This window comes from Taudactylus pleione, unplaced genomic scaffold (assembly GCF_031769625.1).
Source record: "Taudactylus pleione unplaced genomic scaffold, aTauple2 ptg000061l, whole genome shotgun sequence".
Lineage (NCBI taxonomy): Eukaryota > Metazoa > Chordata > Amphibia > Anura > Myobatrachidae > Taudactylus > Taudactylus pleione.
The window spans coordinates 9,192,116-9,210,284 of NW_028284463.1; the positions used below are offsets into that span (position 1 = coordinate 9,192,116).

Sequence of the window (18,169 nt, forward strand, 5' to 3'; positions counted from 1 at the left end):
ACCCCATGCTTTGGTTTTGATTTTGGTTTTGGGTCCAGATTCATCTTCATGTTTTGGTTTTGGATCTGTATTTTTTTAAAAATAAATAGAATAAAAACAGCTAAAATCATATAATGTAGACATGTTTGGACGAGTTTACATGCAACCAAAAACCCACGTTCAGATTTTAAATCAGAGTTATGAACTGACTGCAGAATCAAACCCGGGACTCGGTTTGACTCAGAACCCCAAAGTGATTCTGAATTTGGATTCGTTTTGACTTGGAACGTGTAAATTTGGTTGCTGTTGGTTTTCTAAGAACCGGACCTGCACATCTTTACTATGAATTTGTTTATCATGTTATCTGCACTAAGCACTATGTGCCTATATTTGTAGGCTATTTGTAGCTGTTTATGTAATTATTTAGCATGGGATATGAAGATGGAAAGATAAAGAATACTGGATCTAGTGCAAATCAGACTGGATATAGACGTCTATGGAACACAATGGGCTGTGCTAAATATGATCCTTAATGCATTGACTTCCATTGGATGGGGATCTCTCTTTATTGACCACTCCTGAAGTGATCAATAAAGGACATCAATGACTTGCTCTAGGCTAGGAATGGGGTTTTGCATATTGATCTGGATTGGATGTTTACCTTGAAATATTGGATGCAGAAATACGTCCATGCAAAAGCAGAGGACCACCCATATTACTAACCAGTGTATTGTAGTTTATGTGGTTCACAGGGTTATTAAGTGGTAGGATTGCTACCAGCCTGCCCCTTGACCCTGCTCTCTCCAAGCTCCTCTGCTTTCTAACCATCAATGTTTTCCTGCACCTTGATCACATTTAACCATTCTAATGCTGTCTTAATTTCCAGGTGCTAACATGCACTTACCTCCTCCATTTCAAGAGTCCTTGTCTTGACCCTTCCTCTCTCTCTAACTATGGCCCCATTTTTTTGCTCTGCTTTGCTTCCACTATTCTTGATAGACTTGTCTTGAAACATCTGACCCACTTTATACCCTCCCACTCTATCACTGATACTCAGTAAATTCACAAATGACTTAATCTTAGTCAACAGAGCAGTTCTCCTTTCATGAAGTGGTTTATTATGGATATTTTAAAGTCCCTTACCTGCCACAGCCACATGAGGTGCGACCTCAATCAGCTGGGCTTTCACTGGTGTCGTTGCATCCATACTTATTGACTTTCATCCACTCCTTTCCGGGAGCAGCCGGAGAGGACCATCTTCTCTCTGTTTTAGGGAGTGGGCAAGACTATAGCTGGCATTAGACACACCCCTTTACAGGAACCCCCTGCGATTTGCGGGTCCGCATGGAGGGGGTGGGGCTAAATTATGCGATTCACGTAATTTAGCACCATCCCCTCCCTACAGACCAGCAAATTTCACGGAAAATCTCCCCATCCTGTCCACTTCACTAGGAAGTGGGCGGGATGCGGGAGATCTGCCTACTATTCTGGGGGTGCAGATGGTTACCCAAAACAAAAAATTGGGGGCTCCTGCGATTCCCAGTACAGTAGTCAAGTATGGTTGCATCTCATGTTGTCTGCTGCTCCTTCCCCTGGCATTTTTAGAGGACATCCATTCTGCACATGTGCAACATAGATCTCCTCTTCTCCTTTGGGCCCCTGAGCAGTGAAGTGGCTGTTTATGACTGTCTACAACACTGTAGAGTTTGCACTCCAGAAAGCCATGTGAATGGGATGGGGTGAGAGGGGATGGGATTAGGCAGAGTGAGGGTGGCTGAGGTGACTCATCAGATGCTGGTTCCATTTACTAGTATTGTGCATATAAACATATTTAAAATGTGGAATTGAAAGGGCAACTCCACCCAAAGATAATATATTATTTAAAGTAATAAATATTAAATTGTATTTTGATACCAGATCCACCTAGCTATAATAGTTCCACTTATCTCTGCCCTGAACAAGAAATGAGCGAATTGGTTATTTTTTCCATTACTCTAATAAAAAACAAGCTGAGCTGTAAAAGTAGACATCATTGGTGTGAGGGGTTATAACAACCAGCAGACCTGTGGGTGGATCCTGCAAATTAAACATCCAAGGTGGGAATACTTTCATTTTTTTATATTAACTAATACGACTCTACAGCTTTTCTTTACATAAAACAGTATTTGAAAAAAAGAATCTTGAAGGATTCTTCAATTAGGGTCAAATGAGTATTAAAAGCATCATTTTAAATAATTGTGGGGGAGATCAAAAACAATAATAGGCAATTTTATGAAGTGACTTTTTGTGTTACAGTGTTGTAATCCACACATAGTACAATAATTCCCTTATTACTTGTGTAGCTGTGATAGATCCATATATAATGCTACAGTATCTATGGTGGTCTGTACGCCTTTCATTAGTTCTGATTCTGACCTCCTAGGTACTGTACCAATCTGTGTGAGTAGTTAAGGCCACCAATATCAAAGTGATTGGGGTGGATGTATATATATGTATCACCAGCATGCATAATAAGAGACTACCCAGGGCAATATATTTGTTACTGACCTTCTTTATTGAAAGGCATGCACTACACAATATTTATTGTGGAGGTAACAATGATCAGAAGCATTTTACTGTAGGTATATGCAGATAATAGAATATAACAGGGTGGGAATATTTGTAACAAGCGGTGGGGAACTGGGCAAGTGGGTGATGTCTTCCTCAACTTGATTGAAATGATATGTTCAGCTGGTACATAATATTCTCCATCAATGAAGATCAGTGCGAAGGGGTTTCTTCAGGAGATCAATGCCTACATTACAGTAACACACTTTGTGTATTTACAAATGCCTGTGATCCTCCAGAATCAGGCATATGACCATGCAAGACCACAATAGCACCATATGGGACTGTATTATGGCTACAGCTCAGATAGCATTCTTTCCTGCTTAATGGCAACTTCTTATTTGTATGAACCACCCATCAACCAGGACATTTTTGGATCTATGCACATTGATACAGGCTAAGTATAAACCAATGAGGAGTTACCAGCTATGCCACTAATCTATGAATAGCTCTCCTGATTTCATTATTGCGTACACTATATACAAAAGGATTTATCATGGGGATCACTGTTGTATACAGCACACTCATGATCTGCTCTAGATTATTGTATTGTTCTAATGGTGGCATCAGGTATACAGACATGCAGTTAGCATAGTAGATAATCATGACAGTGAGATGGGATGAGCAGGTGGAGAAGGCTTTTCTTCTTCCATCCCTTGATTTTATATTCAATATAACAGTGACAATTTTTTTGTATGACATCACATTAACGAGGAATGGACATAGGCCAAATAACACTATGTTAACATACATGACAATATAAATCATGTTTGTGCCAGAACAGGAGATATTAATCAGAGCTTTAGTATCACAAAAGAACTGATGAATGGTGACAGAATGACAGAAGGACATTTTAAGAACTAAAACTACCCACAACATTGAATTTAAACATGCACATAGCCAGATCATTGTCACAAGCAGGATACAGATCTTCTTGCTCAGTATCTGGTGGTAGTGTAAAGGCTGACAAATGGCAATGTATCGGTCATACCCCATCACAAATAAAAGAGTAACCTCTGTTGTGGCAGCTATAACAAAAAAATTCATCTGAGTTAAACATTGTGTGAAAGATACTGTGTTATTCCGAGATAGCAAGATGTCCAGAAGTTTGGGGACAGTTACTGTTGTATAACACATATCTACAAGGGACAAGTTACATAGAAACAGATACATGGGGGTGTGTAAATGTGAAACCAAACATATAACTGTAATTATAGCTGTATTCACCAGAACTCCACACAGATATATCAGGATAAAAACACTGAAAATGAGGGGTTCATCACCGGCTTTCATTAAAAAAAATGGCAAAATATGGAATTTTATAACAGAAGTGTGGTTCTCCATGAAATTGTCACCAGTCTGCAAGACAATAATTATAATATATACATATATAATTAGTTATAACTTACAGTAATATCCACTCACCAATTGTAAAGACATGGTATATATTTACAGGATGTTTTCAGACCCCCCATGTTTTGGTTTTAGGTAAAACCACCCTAAAGTGTTTTGGGTCAGATTCAATTTTGTTTTTTGGATTTATTTAAAATGTATAAAAATCAATAAAAACAGCTAAAAATTTGTACCAGCTTACATGAAATCCAGAACCAAGATTTGTTTTTTACATCCGAGTTCTGAACTTACAGCAGACCTAAGCTGGGTCTCAGTTCTACTTGAAACCCCAAAAGTGATCCAAGCTGAGACTCGGTTTGACTTGGATCCCCTCAGTTCAGTTGTGTTCTTTTATCAAGAAAACTAAGCTGCACATCTCTAGTTTTTACATATATTCCTGTCACATGCATTATTTTAATTTGCTACATAGCTGTATAAAACTAGATAAACCTGACATTTCACATTGTAATGTTCCTTGCTGACTCATAATGAATGAATTAGACAAATTAGGGACATCTTATAGAATGTAAAATATGTCTTTCAAACTGAATTTCTTTTCAAAAAGGTTCATATTTTTTTGTCTGCTAGGTAAATATCCACATTTAAGTAATGTAATTGAAGCAATAAGAGCATATTCTATAATACACATGTATCAGGGGGTAGAGGAAAGACCAGATACAGTTTGATATCAATGATACATTACTGAAATTTGCCATTCTGTATCCTGGGTGCAAACATGACATCCTGACACTCTGCTACCCAAGTGCAATCCTCATCTCTTTTCACTCTGCTACATGAATACAATTCTAAGCTCCTGCTTCTACTCGATTGCAATCTTGAGTTCCATGACACTCTACTACTTGAGTTAAACAATTAAAACTCTGCAGCCTTTTAATACTTTTATGTCTTTTTTTAATTGACCCAAACAGATGTGCTGTATTACAGGTTGTTATTACAATTGGCTTACCATTTTTTTTTTATTACTACTTTAGGGCAGAAATATGAATTATATCAACAATGAGATATATTTCTGTGCTAACTTTAAAAAGTTGTCATTTCTAATTTATTTTGTAAATATTAAATCTGCAAAATGTATATATTTAAATGAATATATTGATCAGTGCTATTAATATGTAAATTAAATCCTGACTATGTTCAAACATATTGGACTGAAAATATGCTGGAACACAGGAGAATACACATACTTAATATCAGCGCTTGTACACACGGATGTTGAAAAACAACACTGGTAAAAACAGGTAATAAATCCTTGTACAGTAGTTTGTCCGTACTTTTAAGGGAGTCTGTGAAGTATAATGTGTCACAAGTCTACCCCTCAGCACAGTGTACTATATTCTTCATGAGCTTTCCTATAGGACTACATTGTCTTTAACTGAGCATTAACACTGCAGACATTGTTGAATTTGATATTAAATGAAGTAAATGTAACCCTTGCTAGAAAATTTGCTTTTTCTTCTCTTACAAATACTAATGTTACAGTGCTGGTGTAATTTAGCTATAGATGATTTCAGACTCATTTGTACACAGTTACATTGACCAGGAATAAATCATGGATAGACTACACAGTAGCTTTCAAAAGTATGCTCTCATTATAATCATATTATAGTACTATCCAACATTCATATTTCTAACAAAAAAGTGAGTCTTTTTAGTTTACTTACAAAATGTTTCCCTACAAATCCTTGCTAAAACACATCAGTTGTTTAAATTTTATGACAAATATTATTTAATACCTTCCTGTATGTCTTATAAGGTATATGTTCTATTACATAATGACAAGCCCACCAGTGCTCTCACCTTATATTTGGTTCACCTACTACGTGAGTAAGGTAGTTGTGTTTAAAAACTGATAAAACAACGAGGATGCAATTAAATTCACAGGCTGGAAATCAAAAATGGTGATCATATAGACCAGCAGTAAATGTAGTCTGTGTTACTGACTCTACAATTCGTAAGGATTAGAGAATTTGTTCCTTATTCTTCTGTCCCCGCTCAATTAGTCAAACATTTCGGAGGCATCTATGTATAGCATAAAAACATGATGTGATGACAATAAAACAAAAATGCAAGAAAACAATAAAACAAACAAGTAAATGATTAAAGTAATTATGTATCCACTTTTTGAAAATACCACTCACAAATAAACATATCCCCAAGTTTAGCATTGCTGGTGACCTTCACCTTTCCTGAACCTGAGAGGCAGCTGCTGCTGAATCACCACCATTGTATCAGTTGATGTTAGATGACACAGAGAAGGAATAACATGTGCTGGGAGAATGCTGGATTATATACTAGAAAGGGAAGCATGGTGAGATGGGGTAATAGGACTTGGTTGCACATATTGGAATGTGATGCATATCTACATATATTGCAGTTTTAAAATAACCCTTACTGCATAAGAAGCTTTACCATATTTGTTTTATAGCCATAATATTTTGACCTATTAATTCAAAGATATACACTTTAAAAATCCAAATTCTGAACTACCCCAAAAATAAATAAATACAATTTTACTTATAATCAGACAGTGTAAGTGACACTTTGCTGACATAAAGTACATACACAATATTAAAATTGTTCTATACAAACTATATAAAGACATTTTGGTGTCAACTAATTTTCTACCCACTGTACATAGTACACAGCACTGTGCTGATACTGTCAGCTACAAATGCCCTAAGTAATATTCCTCATGTCTTCAAGTCTATCTGTGAAATAAATATTTAAAACTTCTGTTGTGTAAATCACTGTGTAATAGATTACATACCATAGAACATGTCTTGTCCCAGCCCTTGTTTCATGTTAGACACAGTTTTTATATATAAGATTTTATATTCTATTTATACAGTAGGTTGATGAAAGACCTCCAGGGGAAAATAAATGTTATGTAATTATATTGTTGCAGCAAACTGCTCTGGGATATTTATTCACTCACCTGCATTTTAAAAGTAAACTTTTTCATTTGGTTACTATATGCTTACAGAGTTCTGAGATTTATATATTAAAATAATTTTACATACTTTTGCAAATTGTACTTTTCCATGTTGGATCAACTTGTATTCTAATTTTTTATGTCCATTTTACATTTGAAATACAGAAAACAAATAAAATACAAGATATTGTACAGTTCATGTCTGATTTCTGTACTGTCTATGTCCTCTTCTACCAAAGTGCAAACCTCAGTTTCTGGCACTCTGCTTCTTGAGTGAACTCTTAGGTTCCTGCATTGTTTGAGTGCAATCCAAAATTCCATGATACTCTGCTACCCAAGTGCAATCCCTGACTTTGTTACTCTACTGTACATGTGCTTCTTGCACTCTGCTACTTGAGTAACATGTTCAATCTTAAATTCCTTCCATTCTGTTACCTGAGTACAATCCTAAATTTTTGACACTATGCTACCCAATTGCTAATAGGAGTCCCCAAGGACAGATTGGGATATTCTCCCTCCTACTCCCCTCTCATCCCACTACTTTATCTCTCTCTCTCCCTTAAAAAGTGGGAGGCACATATAGAAACTGTTGTAATTCCTACACCGTTCACCTGATTTGTATGTAATTACCCTCAAATTAAATCTGAAAGTCTGTCATTAAAGCACATCTTGTTTGTTTCATTTCAAAGCCATTGTGGTGGTGAATAGATGCCAAAATATGAAAATTATGTCAATGTCCCAATATTTATGCACCTGACTGTATCTATCTATCTATCTATCTATCTATCTATTTATCTATCTATCCATCTTTATAAATATGTATATGTGTGTGCACACATACATACATTTATACATCCACACGCATATAGATATACAAATATATACATACACACATACATACACACACATATATACATATACATATGTCACACATACCTTACACACACACACATATGTCAGATATAAAGTACATTACAAAAAACTTACCTTGCAGCAGATGTGATAGGGACAGGATCTAGCAGGCTGGTAGGGGCACCATGTTCTTAATCCCCGCCCAGTGGCAGTTCTAGGGGCTGGCTAACAGGGCTGTTGCCCAGAGCGCCAGCCCCTAGAGGGTGCCACTGAGTCCCTGGGAGCGAAGAAAAAAAAATCCCAGAAATAAAAAAAAACCCAGCGCTGGCCCCCACCTGCTAGCCACTGCAGGGAGCTCCATTTGCCGGGCACCTGCAGATATTTGTTATCAGCAGGCACCCGGCTCCCTCCCTGAAGCGGCAGCAGAAAGCAAGAGCTCACTCCTGAGCTCCGGCTTCCGGCAGAGAGAACTATGGGAGGGACGTCATGATGTCATGACATCTCCTTCATAGATCCGAGGAGCTGGAGCTCACTCCTTAGCTATGGCTCCCACAGAGTGCACTATGGGAGGGACATCATGATGTCTCTCCCATAGATCCGTAGTGGAGCCGTGGTCGGACCGGACGACAGTGGACACAGGAGTGGAGCTTAAGGTAAGTATTGTGTTTGTATTTTAATTGTATTTTTTTTCAGAAGCACCAGCACTGGGGGCATGGCTATAGGGGGGATTACTATAGGGGGCATGGCTATAGGGGGCATTACTACTGGGGGCATGGCTATAGGGGGGCATTACTACTGGCAGCATGGCTATGGGGGCATTACTACTGGGGGCATGGCTATAGGGGGGCATTACAACAGGGGGCATTACTACTGGAGGCACTTCTATTGGGGGGCACTACTACTGGGGCACTACTATTGGGGGCATTACTATAGTGGGCATTACTACTGGAGATACTACTAATGGGGCATTACAACTGTGGACACAACTGTAGGGGAAATTACTACTTTGGGCACTACTATAGGGGGCATTCCTACTGTGTGCACTAGTATAGGGGACATTACTACTGGGGTACTACTAATGTGGGCACTACAACTGTGGGCACTACTATAGGGCACATTACTACTGTGGGCACTACTATTGGGGGCATTACCAATGGGGACACTACTATAGGGGACATTACCAATGGGGGCATTAACACTGTGGGCATTACCAGTGGGGGTATTACCAGTGTGGGCACTACTAATGAGGGCACTGCATGGGGGGCACTACTACCAGGGTCATTGTTAAGGGGCACTACTACTGTGGGCATTGTATAAGGGGCACTAATTTGGGCATTGTGTAAAAGGGGCACCACTGTGTGTCATAACATGAATAAGGGACTACTGTGTGGCATAATTTGAATTGGGGATAATGTATTATAAAGGGAATTACTGTGTGTGGCACAATGTATTATACAGGGCATTACTGCGTGTGGCATAAAGTATTATACAGGGCATTACTGCATGTGGCATAATGTGTTATACAGGTTATCACTGCATATGGCATAATGTGTTATACAGGGCATTACTGCATGTGGCATAATGTGTTATAAAGGCTATTACTGTGTGTGGCATAATGTGTTATACAGGGCATTACTGCATGTGGCATAATGTGTTATAAAGGCCATTACTGTGTGTGGCATAATGTGTTATACAGGGCATTACTGCATGTGACATAATGTGTTATAATGGGCATTACTGCTTGTGGCATAATGTGTTATACAGGGCATTACTGCGTGTGGCATAATGTGTTATATAGGCCATTACTGCATGTGGCATAATGTGTTATAAAGGCCATTACTGTGTGTGGCATAATGTGTTATAAAGGCCATAACTGTGTGGCATAATGTGCTATAAAGGGAATGACTGCGTATGGCATAATGTGTTATAAAGGCCATTACTGTGTGGCATAATGTGCTATAAAGGCCATTACTGTGTGTGGCATAATGTGTTATAAAGGGAATTACTGCGTGTGGCATAATGTGTTATAAAGGGCATTACTGCGCATGGCATAATGTGTTATAAAGGGCATTGCTGCGTGTGGCATAATGTGTTATATAGGGCAATATTGCGTGTGGCATAATGTGTTATATAGGCCTTTACTGCATGTGGCATAATGTGTTATAAAGGTCATTACTGTGTGTGGCATAATGTGTTATAAAGGCCATTACTGTGTGGCATAATGTGCTATAAAGGGAATTACTGCGTGTGGCATAATGTGTTATAAAGGGCATTACTGCGCATGGCGTAATGTGTTATAAAGGGCATTACTGTGTAAGTCATACTGTGTAAGGTGCATTACTGCATATGGCAATTATTTGACATGAGCGGAGAGCTTGGGGGAAGCCCAGTACCTTTGTAAGTGCTGGGCACGCCCCACAGTGTGATGAATTCCGGAAGTGCTCGCGCTTTCAGCACGCGCAGAGGAACGCCATTTAAAAAGTAATTTTTTTTCTTTTTGGTGGTGGTGGGGGGAGTGAGAGCACAACTGGGAACTTTCGCCCTGAGCTCCACAATGTCTAGAACCGGCCCTGGCCCCACCCCTCACGGCACACGGGTGAATCGGAAATGACTTGGTTCTAATTAAATTGTGTCATATTGGCTCTGCCTCCTCCATATTGACCCGCAAATCGCACCAATTTGCCATGAGGGGGCGGGGCTTAAGAACATGGTCCCTGCACTCCAGTCTGTCAGGGGGGTTTCTGGGTACTTAGAAACCCCCCTGTGTGCTCTACTGAAATCAGTTCTGTACAATGTAATTTTGCCTTCATAATACTGAAAATCCTTTTTGTATTGCCTTTCTCAATTGCATCACATCTTTATCTTTAACATTCTTTATTTTAGTAAGTAACCCTGCACCCACTACTTCTCACACACTTCTCTTTATATTTCACTTTTGTAGCTGTGCTCATAGAGTACATTTAGCAGCACTGTTCTTTTACCTGTGTTTTTGAACATTTAACTACACTGTCTCTATATCACACAGCCTCCACTCCAGTTTTCATACCTCTTGTTCCCTCATTCACACCATGAACACCTTTACGTCAACATATATAAAATCCTTTACTTTGCCTACTTTTTTCACCCCTATCCTCCCTCGCTAGTCTCCTCCACTTGCTGTTCCCTCTTTCTTCCCTCTTCTGTCTCCCTTCCAACCCTCTGTTACTCTCCTCCACCGTTCCTGTTTCTCCATTCACAACCACCTCCCTCCCTTCATGGCCATGCTACCCCACCACTAATCCCCACTCCCTCCTGTCTCTGCCTGTCACCTCCAGGGCTACCAGAAGAAATCCTTGGCCCCAGTACAGCAACTTCCTGAGGGCCCACCATGGAGGGAGTGTGGCCATAGCATGTTGGGCATGGCTGCACCTCTTTGTTGGTGTGCCTAGCATGTCGGAAGCACCCACTCAGAGGAGCATGGCATAGCTCCCAGCAGCTGGCACAAAAGTATTGACTATTGGGATGGCGGGACAATCCTATAAAAGCTGCATTTTTAGCTTTATGTATTTAGATGTTATAATGAACCAGACAAAATTAAAGTGCAACAACTTTATGTTATACATTTCTCATATATCATAAATAAAATTTTGGTCATAGAGGTAAATGAACGGAGAACTTAATTTTGACATAACATCAGGTTATTTTAAAACACACACATTCTGCAGCATATATATATATGTATCCTAACCCACTGCTCCATGCTCCTTCCTCACTATCTACTCCATCTGCGTCGCCCCTGTCTGTTTGCCCATCTCCATTAGAATGTAAGCTCTCATGAGCAGGGCCCTCTTCCCTCACATGCTTCTCCTTCATCCACTTGGACTATAATTTACTCCTAACTCCCCAAACAGCACCTACCACTTGGTTGCTGATGCCCTGCTGCTTATTACAGTGTTATGCAGTAATGTTTATAAACCATGTACTTCTTCTGTATTATTTACAACTGTTAATAACTGTTTTCTTGTGTGTAAATTTGTTTATGCACATTGTAAGGCTCTGCTGAACCTTCGTGGCACCATATAAATAAGGCTAATAATGCTAATTCTACTACAACTATTAATAATAATATACACTATCTCACATGCCGCATTGTGTCAGATTTATCCCAAGAACTTGTATTATCAGTTTTAACCAGTTGGGGTCTCCAAGAGTTACAGTTTTGTTGCTGGACGCCCATATTATATACTCCGTGTGAAAATGCAAAGCAAATTGTAACATTTTGTGATTGCTCAATCACCGTGACAAAGTGGTAAGGTCTGCGGTAATCCCTCATAGACAGGTCCAATGTTTAGATTCAGGTTACACTGCATGTTAAAATGTGTTCAAGTAATTCAGTCAATGGGAGTAAGAGGACACTTTCTTGTAAATAGCTATATATGTAGTTGTTTATGTTAAATGACAAAGACAGAAGTGCATTTGGTGCCCCCTCACCAAAACATGTGGCCTGATCCAGAGGTGGATGGAATAAAGACATACAGTAGGACACAAGGGCCAATGTTTTGAACCTGCACATGTATCCAAGATGCATGCGTTCTGATGGTTACCGCTGTGGGATGCATATCAGAATTGTGCAGAGATCCAGGTAATTTTGGAAGCATGTTCCTGGGAAGTGGCTACTGGCGGTGGATGTCAGAGTCGTGCTGGTGTCAGGGACTGCGTTTAAACTGGCAGATCCTCTGGCACTGGTGGCCATGTACCTTTGGACATTCTGAGCAACCATAGGGTTTCTCTAATGTCTGATGGTGTTGCTGATGTCTGATCGATGGTGCATCTTCTGCAGCTGTATAAAAATGTATGTTCGTTTTTCTCTCAATCAGCCCCATAGTGTAGTATATTCAAATAAATTAAGGTGTGTTCAAATTAGAGATGTTCACCGATCCCTGTGTTTTGATTTTGGTTTTGGATCTGGATCTCCCCTGGTTTGAGATCTGGATTGGTTTTGCCAAAACCTCACCACCTTGTTTTGTTTTTGTGTTTTGGTTTTGGATCTGGATTTTTTCTTAAAAAAAAAATGCTAAAATCACATAAAATGGGCCTTTTTTGTTCCTACAGTATTAATAACCTCAAGAACATTTATTTCCACTCGTTTCCAGTCAATTTTGACCACTTCCCAGCTCACAAAATTGATTTTTTTCATCTAGTTAAAGGGCCAAAAGGTTGCATCCAGCTTGCTGGCTCAAAGCTGATTGATATAATTATTAATAGAGTTGAGGACTGGGCAAAGATGATGTTTGGGATACCTTTGAGGATTGAAGAATTGAAAGTTGATAGTTGGTGTAAAATTGATAATAAATAAATTAAAAAACAATTCATTGGTGCAGCCCCAGGCTGAATAATTAACGACTGGAGTCGGGCAGCACTAGGTTGCAACTTGCTTTATCTTGTGCGGCTAAGCCTAACACACATACACACATGAAATAAATTGACAAAATACACTATTTTTTGTTGTTATTTTTTTGGGTCCAGAACTTGGGCCCAGAGCACCGATTGATGACGACTGGAGTTGGGCAGCACTAGGTTGCAACTTGCTGTATCTTGTGCAGCTAAGCCTAGCACGCACACACACACACACATGAAATAAATTGACAAAAGACACTATTTTTGGGGGGGGGGGTTTTCGGGTCCAGAACTTGGGGCCGGAGCACTGATTGATGATGACTGGAGTCGGGCAGCACTAGGTTGCAACTTACTGTATCTTGTGTGGCTAAGTCTAACATGCACACACACACATGAAATAAATTGACAGAGATGGATGCAGCAGACAGCACAGCACCAGCCCAGATGGATCAGCAACAGCCCAGATGGACACAGCAGACAGCACAGCACAAACCCAGAATGGATCAGCACCAGCACCTCTCCCAGCCCTATACTACCCACCATCCCTGTTCAGTCTCCACAGCCGGAGTGAAATGGCGTCCGCTGCATAGTTCCTTATATACTACATAGATCATAGAGATGAAAGCTCGCGAGCTGTGAGATTTTGTATCTATGGTTTTGCCTCGGTTTGAGATCTGAGGCAGGGGGGAACCGAACGCACATTCAGTTGTTGCCCTGGATCTCAAAATTCAGTTGGGTTCAAATCTCTGAGATCCGAACCCGCTCATCTCTAGTTCAAATCATTAGAACTGCATCCTTTAAAATCAATTTAATTAATCTGTATGCAGCTCCAAATGCATTGCAACCATCAGTACCGCAAGTGACAGTTTTATCATATCTTCCATGGTAAACTCTGTACTTTCGTGTAAGATAATCACCACTGTATAATACTGTAATACACGTATTTTACTTTTAACAGCAAGGTATTAAAATCCCCCATACATTAAGCTAAACATATAGAGCTTATCTGAGATCCTTAGGTTACATCAAAGAGGAATATTTGTAGCCAAGTCATGAATACAACAGTTTGTATTTATAGAAGTGGAGATGTTGCCCATAGTAACCAATCAGATTCTAGCTATTATTATTTAGAAGGTGCTAGATAAATGAAAAGTAGAATCTGATTGGTTGCTATGGGCAACACCACCAATTCTATAAACTTGCACTTTAATAAATATACCCCTAAGTGTCCCAAGGGGAGACCCAATGTGTTTTGTCTTCTGTACGTCCAGACTTTCTCCAGGGTGTAGTATAATATGGTGTGGGATTCCTTATTTATTGGAGAGGGCTAAAACAAGTGTCTGGTTGAAAACATCCATTTCCACCTTTTGACAACAAGTGCCAGTGACTTCTTTCTGTCAGATAGTTTGGAATTATTGGGCATCATTTTCACCCAACTATTATCCTACACAGAGTGTTCTGACTGACCTTAGAAACAGATTATTTCAAGTAGTTCCACAGTTATTAACAACAGGGCATCTTGGCTAAGGTCAATATGGCTTCAACAGACAAAAAGCACATACAGTATAAAGTATTTAATACTGTGAAAAAATATAAGAAAAGCAGACATTAGGGACCAAAGCCCCCCATTAAAACATATATAAAAGTCATAATAATTCTTATATAAGAGACAGAACCAGATAATTATCCAGTTTGACTTAAAATGATATTTACAAAAGTGGATTATATCTAAGAACATATATATCTTGCTAACATCAGTGTAAATCTAGCATTCAAATTCAAAACAGCTTTATATTTAGGAGGCCAAAATAAATAATAAATAGATACAATATACTACAATAATATTTTTACCTTTTAGATGTAAAACTATATCTAGAAGGTAATAACATCTTTAAATATATTTGTTTGAACAAACTGCACTATATACTTCTCGTTCTCTGGGGGTGCATCTCATCCAGGTAAGACCATGGGGGAAATGTATCAAACCTCAGAGAGATGGAAGTGGAGGTGTTGCCAGGGCCAGCGCTAACATTAGGTAGCTTTAGGCAGCTGCCTAGAATGCTGGCCACTGGAGGGCACCGCTGGTTGGTTGGTCCGCACTACACAGTAACAAACACACCGCTGTCAGTGCCAGCAGCTATATGTTTGTTTTAGCAGCTGATGAGAGTCAGAAAGACTCTCATTGGCTGCTGCACCCACTGCCGGAGCTGGTGAAATTGGGATGTTGGCGTGGGGTGGCATCTCTGTTTGACCGCATTGGTTGAACACACCAAGAGCCGGCCCTGTGCAGACAATAGGTCCAGCAGGGGTAACATGCAGGTCTAGAACTGCATGGCAAGGAGCCCCTTGAAAAGGTCTACCCACCTCCCCGCCAAGCCACCACCATAATATTTTTGCCGACATGGGTCAGTAACCTTTACTGCACTGGATAAGACTGTTATAAGACAGATCCCTATACCATCTCCACCGTCCGAGAGAAGCATTGTATCTCCTCAATAAAAGGATTGGACCTGCAATTAATGGTGTTTGCCTATCATTTCCACCACACAAATCGAGACAGCACATATCCTTTGTGACCCACCCAACACACCGCTGCATATCCTGCATAACCAGTTACGTCAATTCTCCTTTCACACATCACCTTCCACCATCCCCACCTTCCAATTCTCGCACCAACATTGCGGTGATCTCCTATTATCCTCCTGCTTTATTCCTGCATTTATAATTTGCACAATATTTGAATGTATGTATATTAAGAAGGAATTTATCTATATATATATATATATATATATATATATATAGATAACCCAGATTTAGTTATGGGTATTAGTAATTTTAAGTAATTTCTTTAAAGAACAATTGGAATCATGAGAGGGTTATTATGTTTTTTGTTCTCTGACATAGTATTAAATATTAAATTCTATTTGGATACTCTCACATTAAAAAAGCTAACCTGTAAAAAGAAACACCATTACAACAACAGAAAGGACCATTACAACCAGCAGAACCACTTGGTAATTCTTCGAATAGAACATCCAGGTTAGAAATCATTTAGTTTTTTGATATTAACTAATTCGATACTACAGTTCTTCTTTACATAAAACAGTTCTTGAAACAAAGAACCTTGCCGGGTACTTCAGATCCACTTGCTTTTGTTTTATAGTAGTTCAATTAGGGTCAATATATATGGTTGTAGTGGAGATAGAAAACAATATTAGGCAGCGTTATGAAGTGACTTTTTGTTTTATAGTGTTGAAATCCATACACACAAGTCATAGAAAAAATATACAGTAATACACTTTTGTAGATTTTAAGTACCTGTGAGCCTCTAAAACCTGGCATATGACCATGCAAAATCATGATAGGACAATAAGGGACAGTATTATTTCTGCAGCTCAGATAGCATTCTGTCCTGCCCAATGGCCACTTCTTTTCTGTATGAATCAGCCATCAACCAGGACATTTACAGGAACCTGGTTTGATCTATGCACATGGATACAGGAAAGAGACTAAGTATGATCCAAAGAGGAGTTACCTTATCTCTTGTCTCTTATGCCTCTTATCTCTGAAGAGCTCTCCTGATTTTATGATTGCGTAGACTATATACAAGAGGGTTTACCATGGGGATCACTGTTATATACAGCACACTCATGATCTGCTCTAAGAAATTGTTTTGGTTTGATGGTGGTATCATATAGACGGAAATACCATTAACATAGTAGATGGTCATGATGGTGAGGTGGGATGAGCAGGTGGAGAAGGCTTTTCTTCTTCCATCCCTTGATTTAATATGCAATATTACAGTGATAATTTTTTTGTATGACATCACATTGATGAGGAAAGGACAAAAGCCAAGTAATACTATGTCAACATACATGATGATATAAAACATGTTTGAGCCAGAACAGGAGATGTCACACAGAGCTTTAAGATCACAGAAGAACTGATGAATGGTGACAGAATTGCAGAAGGACATTTTAAGAACTGAAACTACACATACCAATGAGTTTAAACATGCACATAGCCAGATCATCATCACAAGCAGGATACAGATCTTCTTGCTCAGTATCTGGTGGTAGTGTAAAGGATGACAGATCGCAATGTATCGGTCATACCCCATCACAAATAAAAGTATATCCTCGGAGCTAGCAGCTATAAAGAAAAAGTATATCTGAGTTAAACATTGTGTGAAAGTCACTGTGTTATCCCCAGATTGCAACATGTCCAAGAGTTTAGGAACAGTTACTGTTGTGTAACACATATCTACAAAGGACAAGTTACAGAGAAACAGATACATGGGGGTGTGTAAACATGAATCCAAACAAATCACTGTAATTATAGCTGTATTCACCAGGATTCCAAGTAGGAATAATAAGAAAAAAACATAGAAAATGAGGAGTTCATCACCGGCTTTCATGGAAAATGGCAAAATATGGAATTCTAAAACAGAAGTGTGATTCTCCATGAGATTCTGTCACCAGTCTGCAAAACAATAATTATAATACATACATACATATAAAATAAGTTATAATTGGCAGGATTGACCACTCACCAAATGTATACATATAACAGTATATATTTATAGGATATTTCACATATATTTATGTCACATGCTTTATTTTCATTTTCCACAGAGCTGTATAAAACTGGATAAACTTGACATTGATTATAATGTGCCTAGCTAATACATAATGAAGTAATTAAACAAATTAGCAAGTGTTGGGGGATATATATTACACTGGGAAATTTCATTCAGTAAATAGTTTGGTAAGTTGCTCCTAGTAGGGTATGGGATGGTTTCACTCACGATTCCAGTGAGCAAAATTCCAACACCAGCATCCCGACAGGGTTAGGTTACCGACACCTCTCAGTAAGTATACTAACCTTACCCCTACCCCTAAACCAAAACCTTCCTCCCCATAGCCTAAACCTAACCCTCTCCCCCGCAGCCTAACTCTATTCCATTCCCTAGTGCCTAAACCTAACCCCATTACTTACCAGCCATCGGGA

At 39.1% G+C, this 18,169-nt stretch overlaps 2 protein-coding genes across 2 annotated transcripts; both read right to left on the reverse strand.

Moving 5' to 3' along the window:
• Positions 1-3,012: 3,012 nt before the first annotated feature.
• LOC148535004 (olfactory receptor 1-like) lies at positions 3,013-3,930 on the reverse strand. Its single transcript, XM_088464899.1, has one exon. The coding sequence runs from the start codon at positions 3,928-3,930 to the stop codon at positions 3,013-3,015; it is 918 nt and encodes a 305-aa protein (XP_088321025.1).
• A 12,788-nt stretch (positions 3,931-16,718) lies between these two features.
• On the reverse strand, positions 16,719-17,624 carry LOC148535005 (olfactory receptor 1496-like). The gene has a single exon (XM_088464900.1). The coding sequence runs from the start codon at positions 17,622-17,624 to the stop codon at positions 16,719-16,721; it is 906 nt and encodes a 301-aa protein (XP_088321026.1).
• Between the last annotated feature and the right edge of the window lie 545 nt (positions 17,625-18,169).

Bases quoted from the DNA above. Each gene is read 5' to 3' on its own strand.
- LOC148535004 (XM_088464899.1), bottom strand. From the start codon at position 3,930: ATGGAGAACCACACTTCTGTTATAAAATTCCATATTTTGCCATTTTTT.
- LOC148535005 (XM_088464900.1), bottom strand. From the start codon at position 17,624: ATGGAGAATCACACTTCTGTTTTAGAATTCCATATTTTGCCATTTTCC.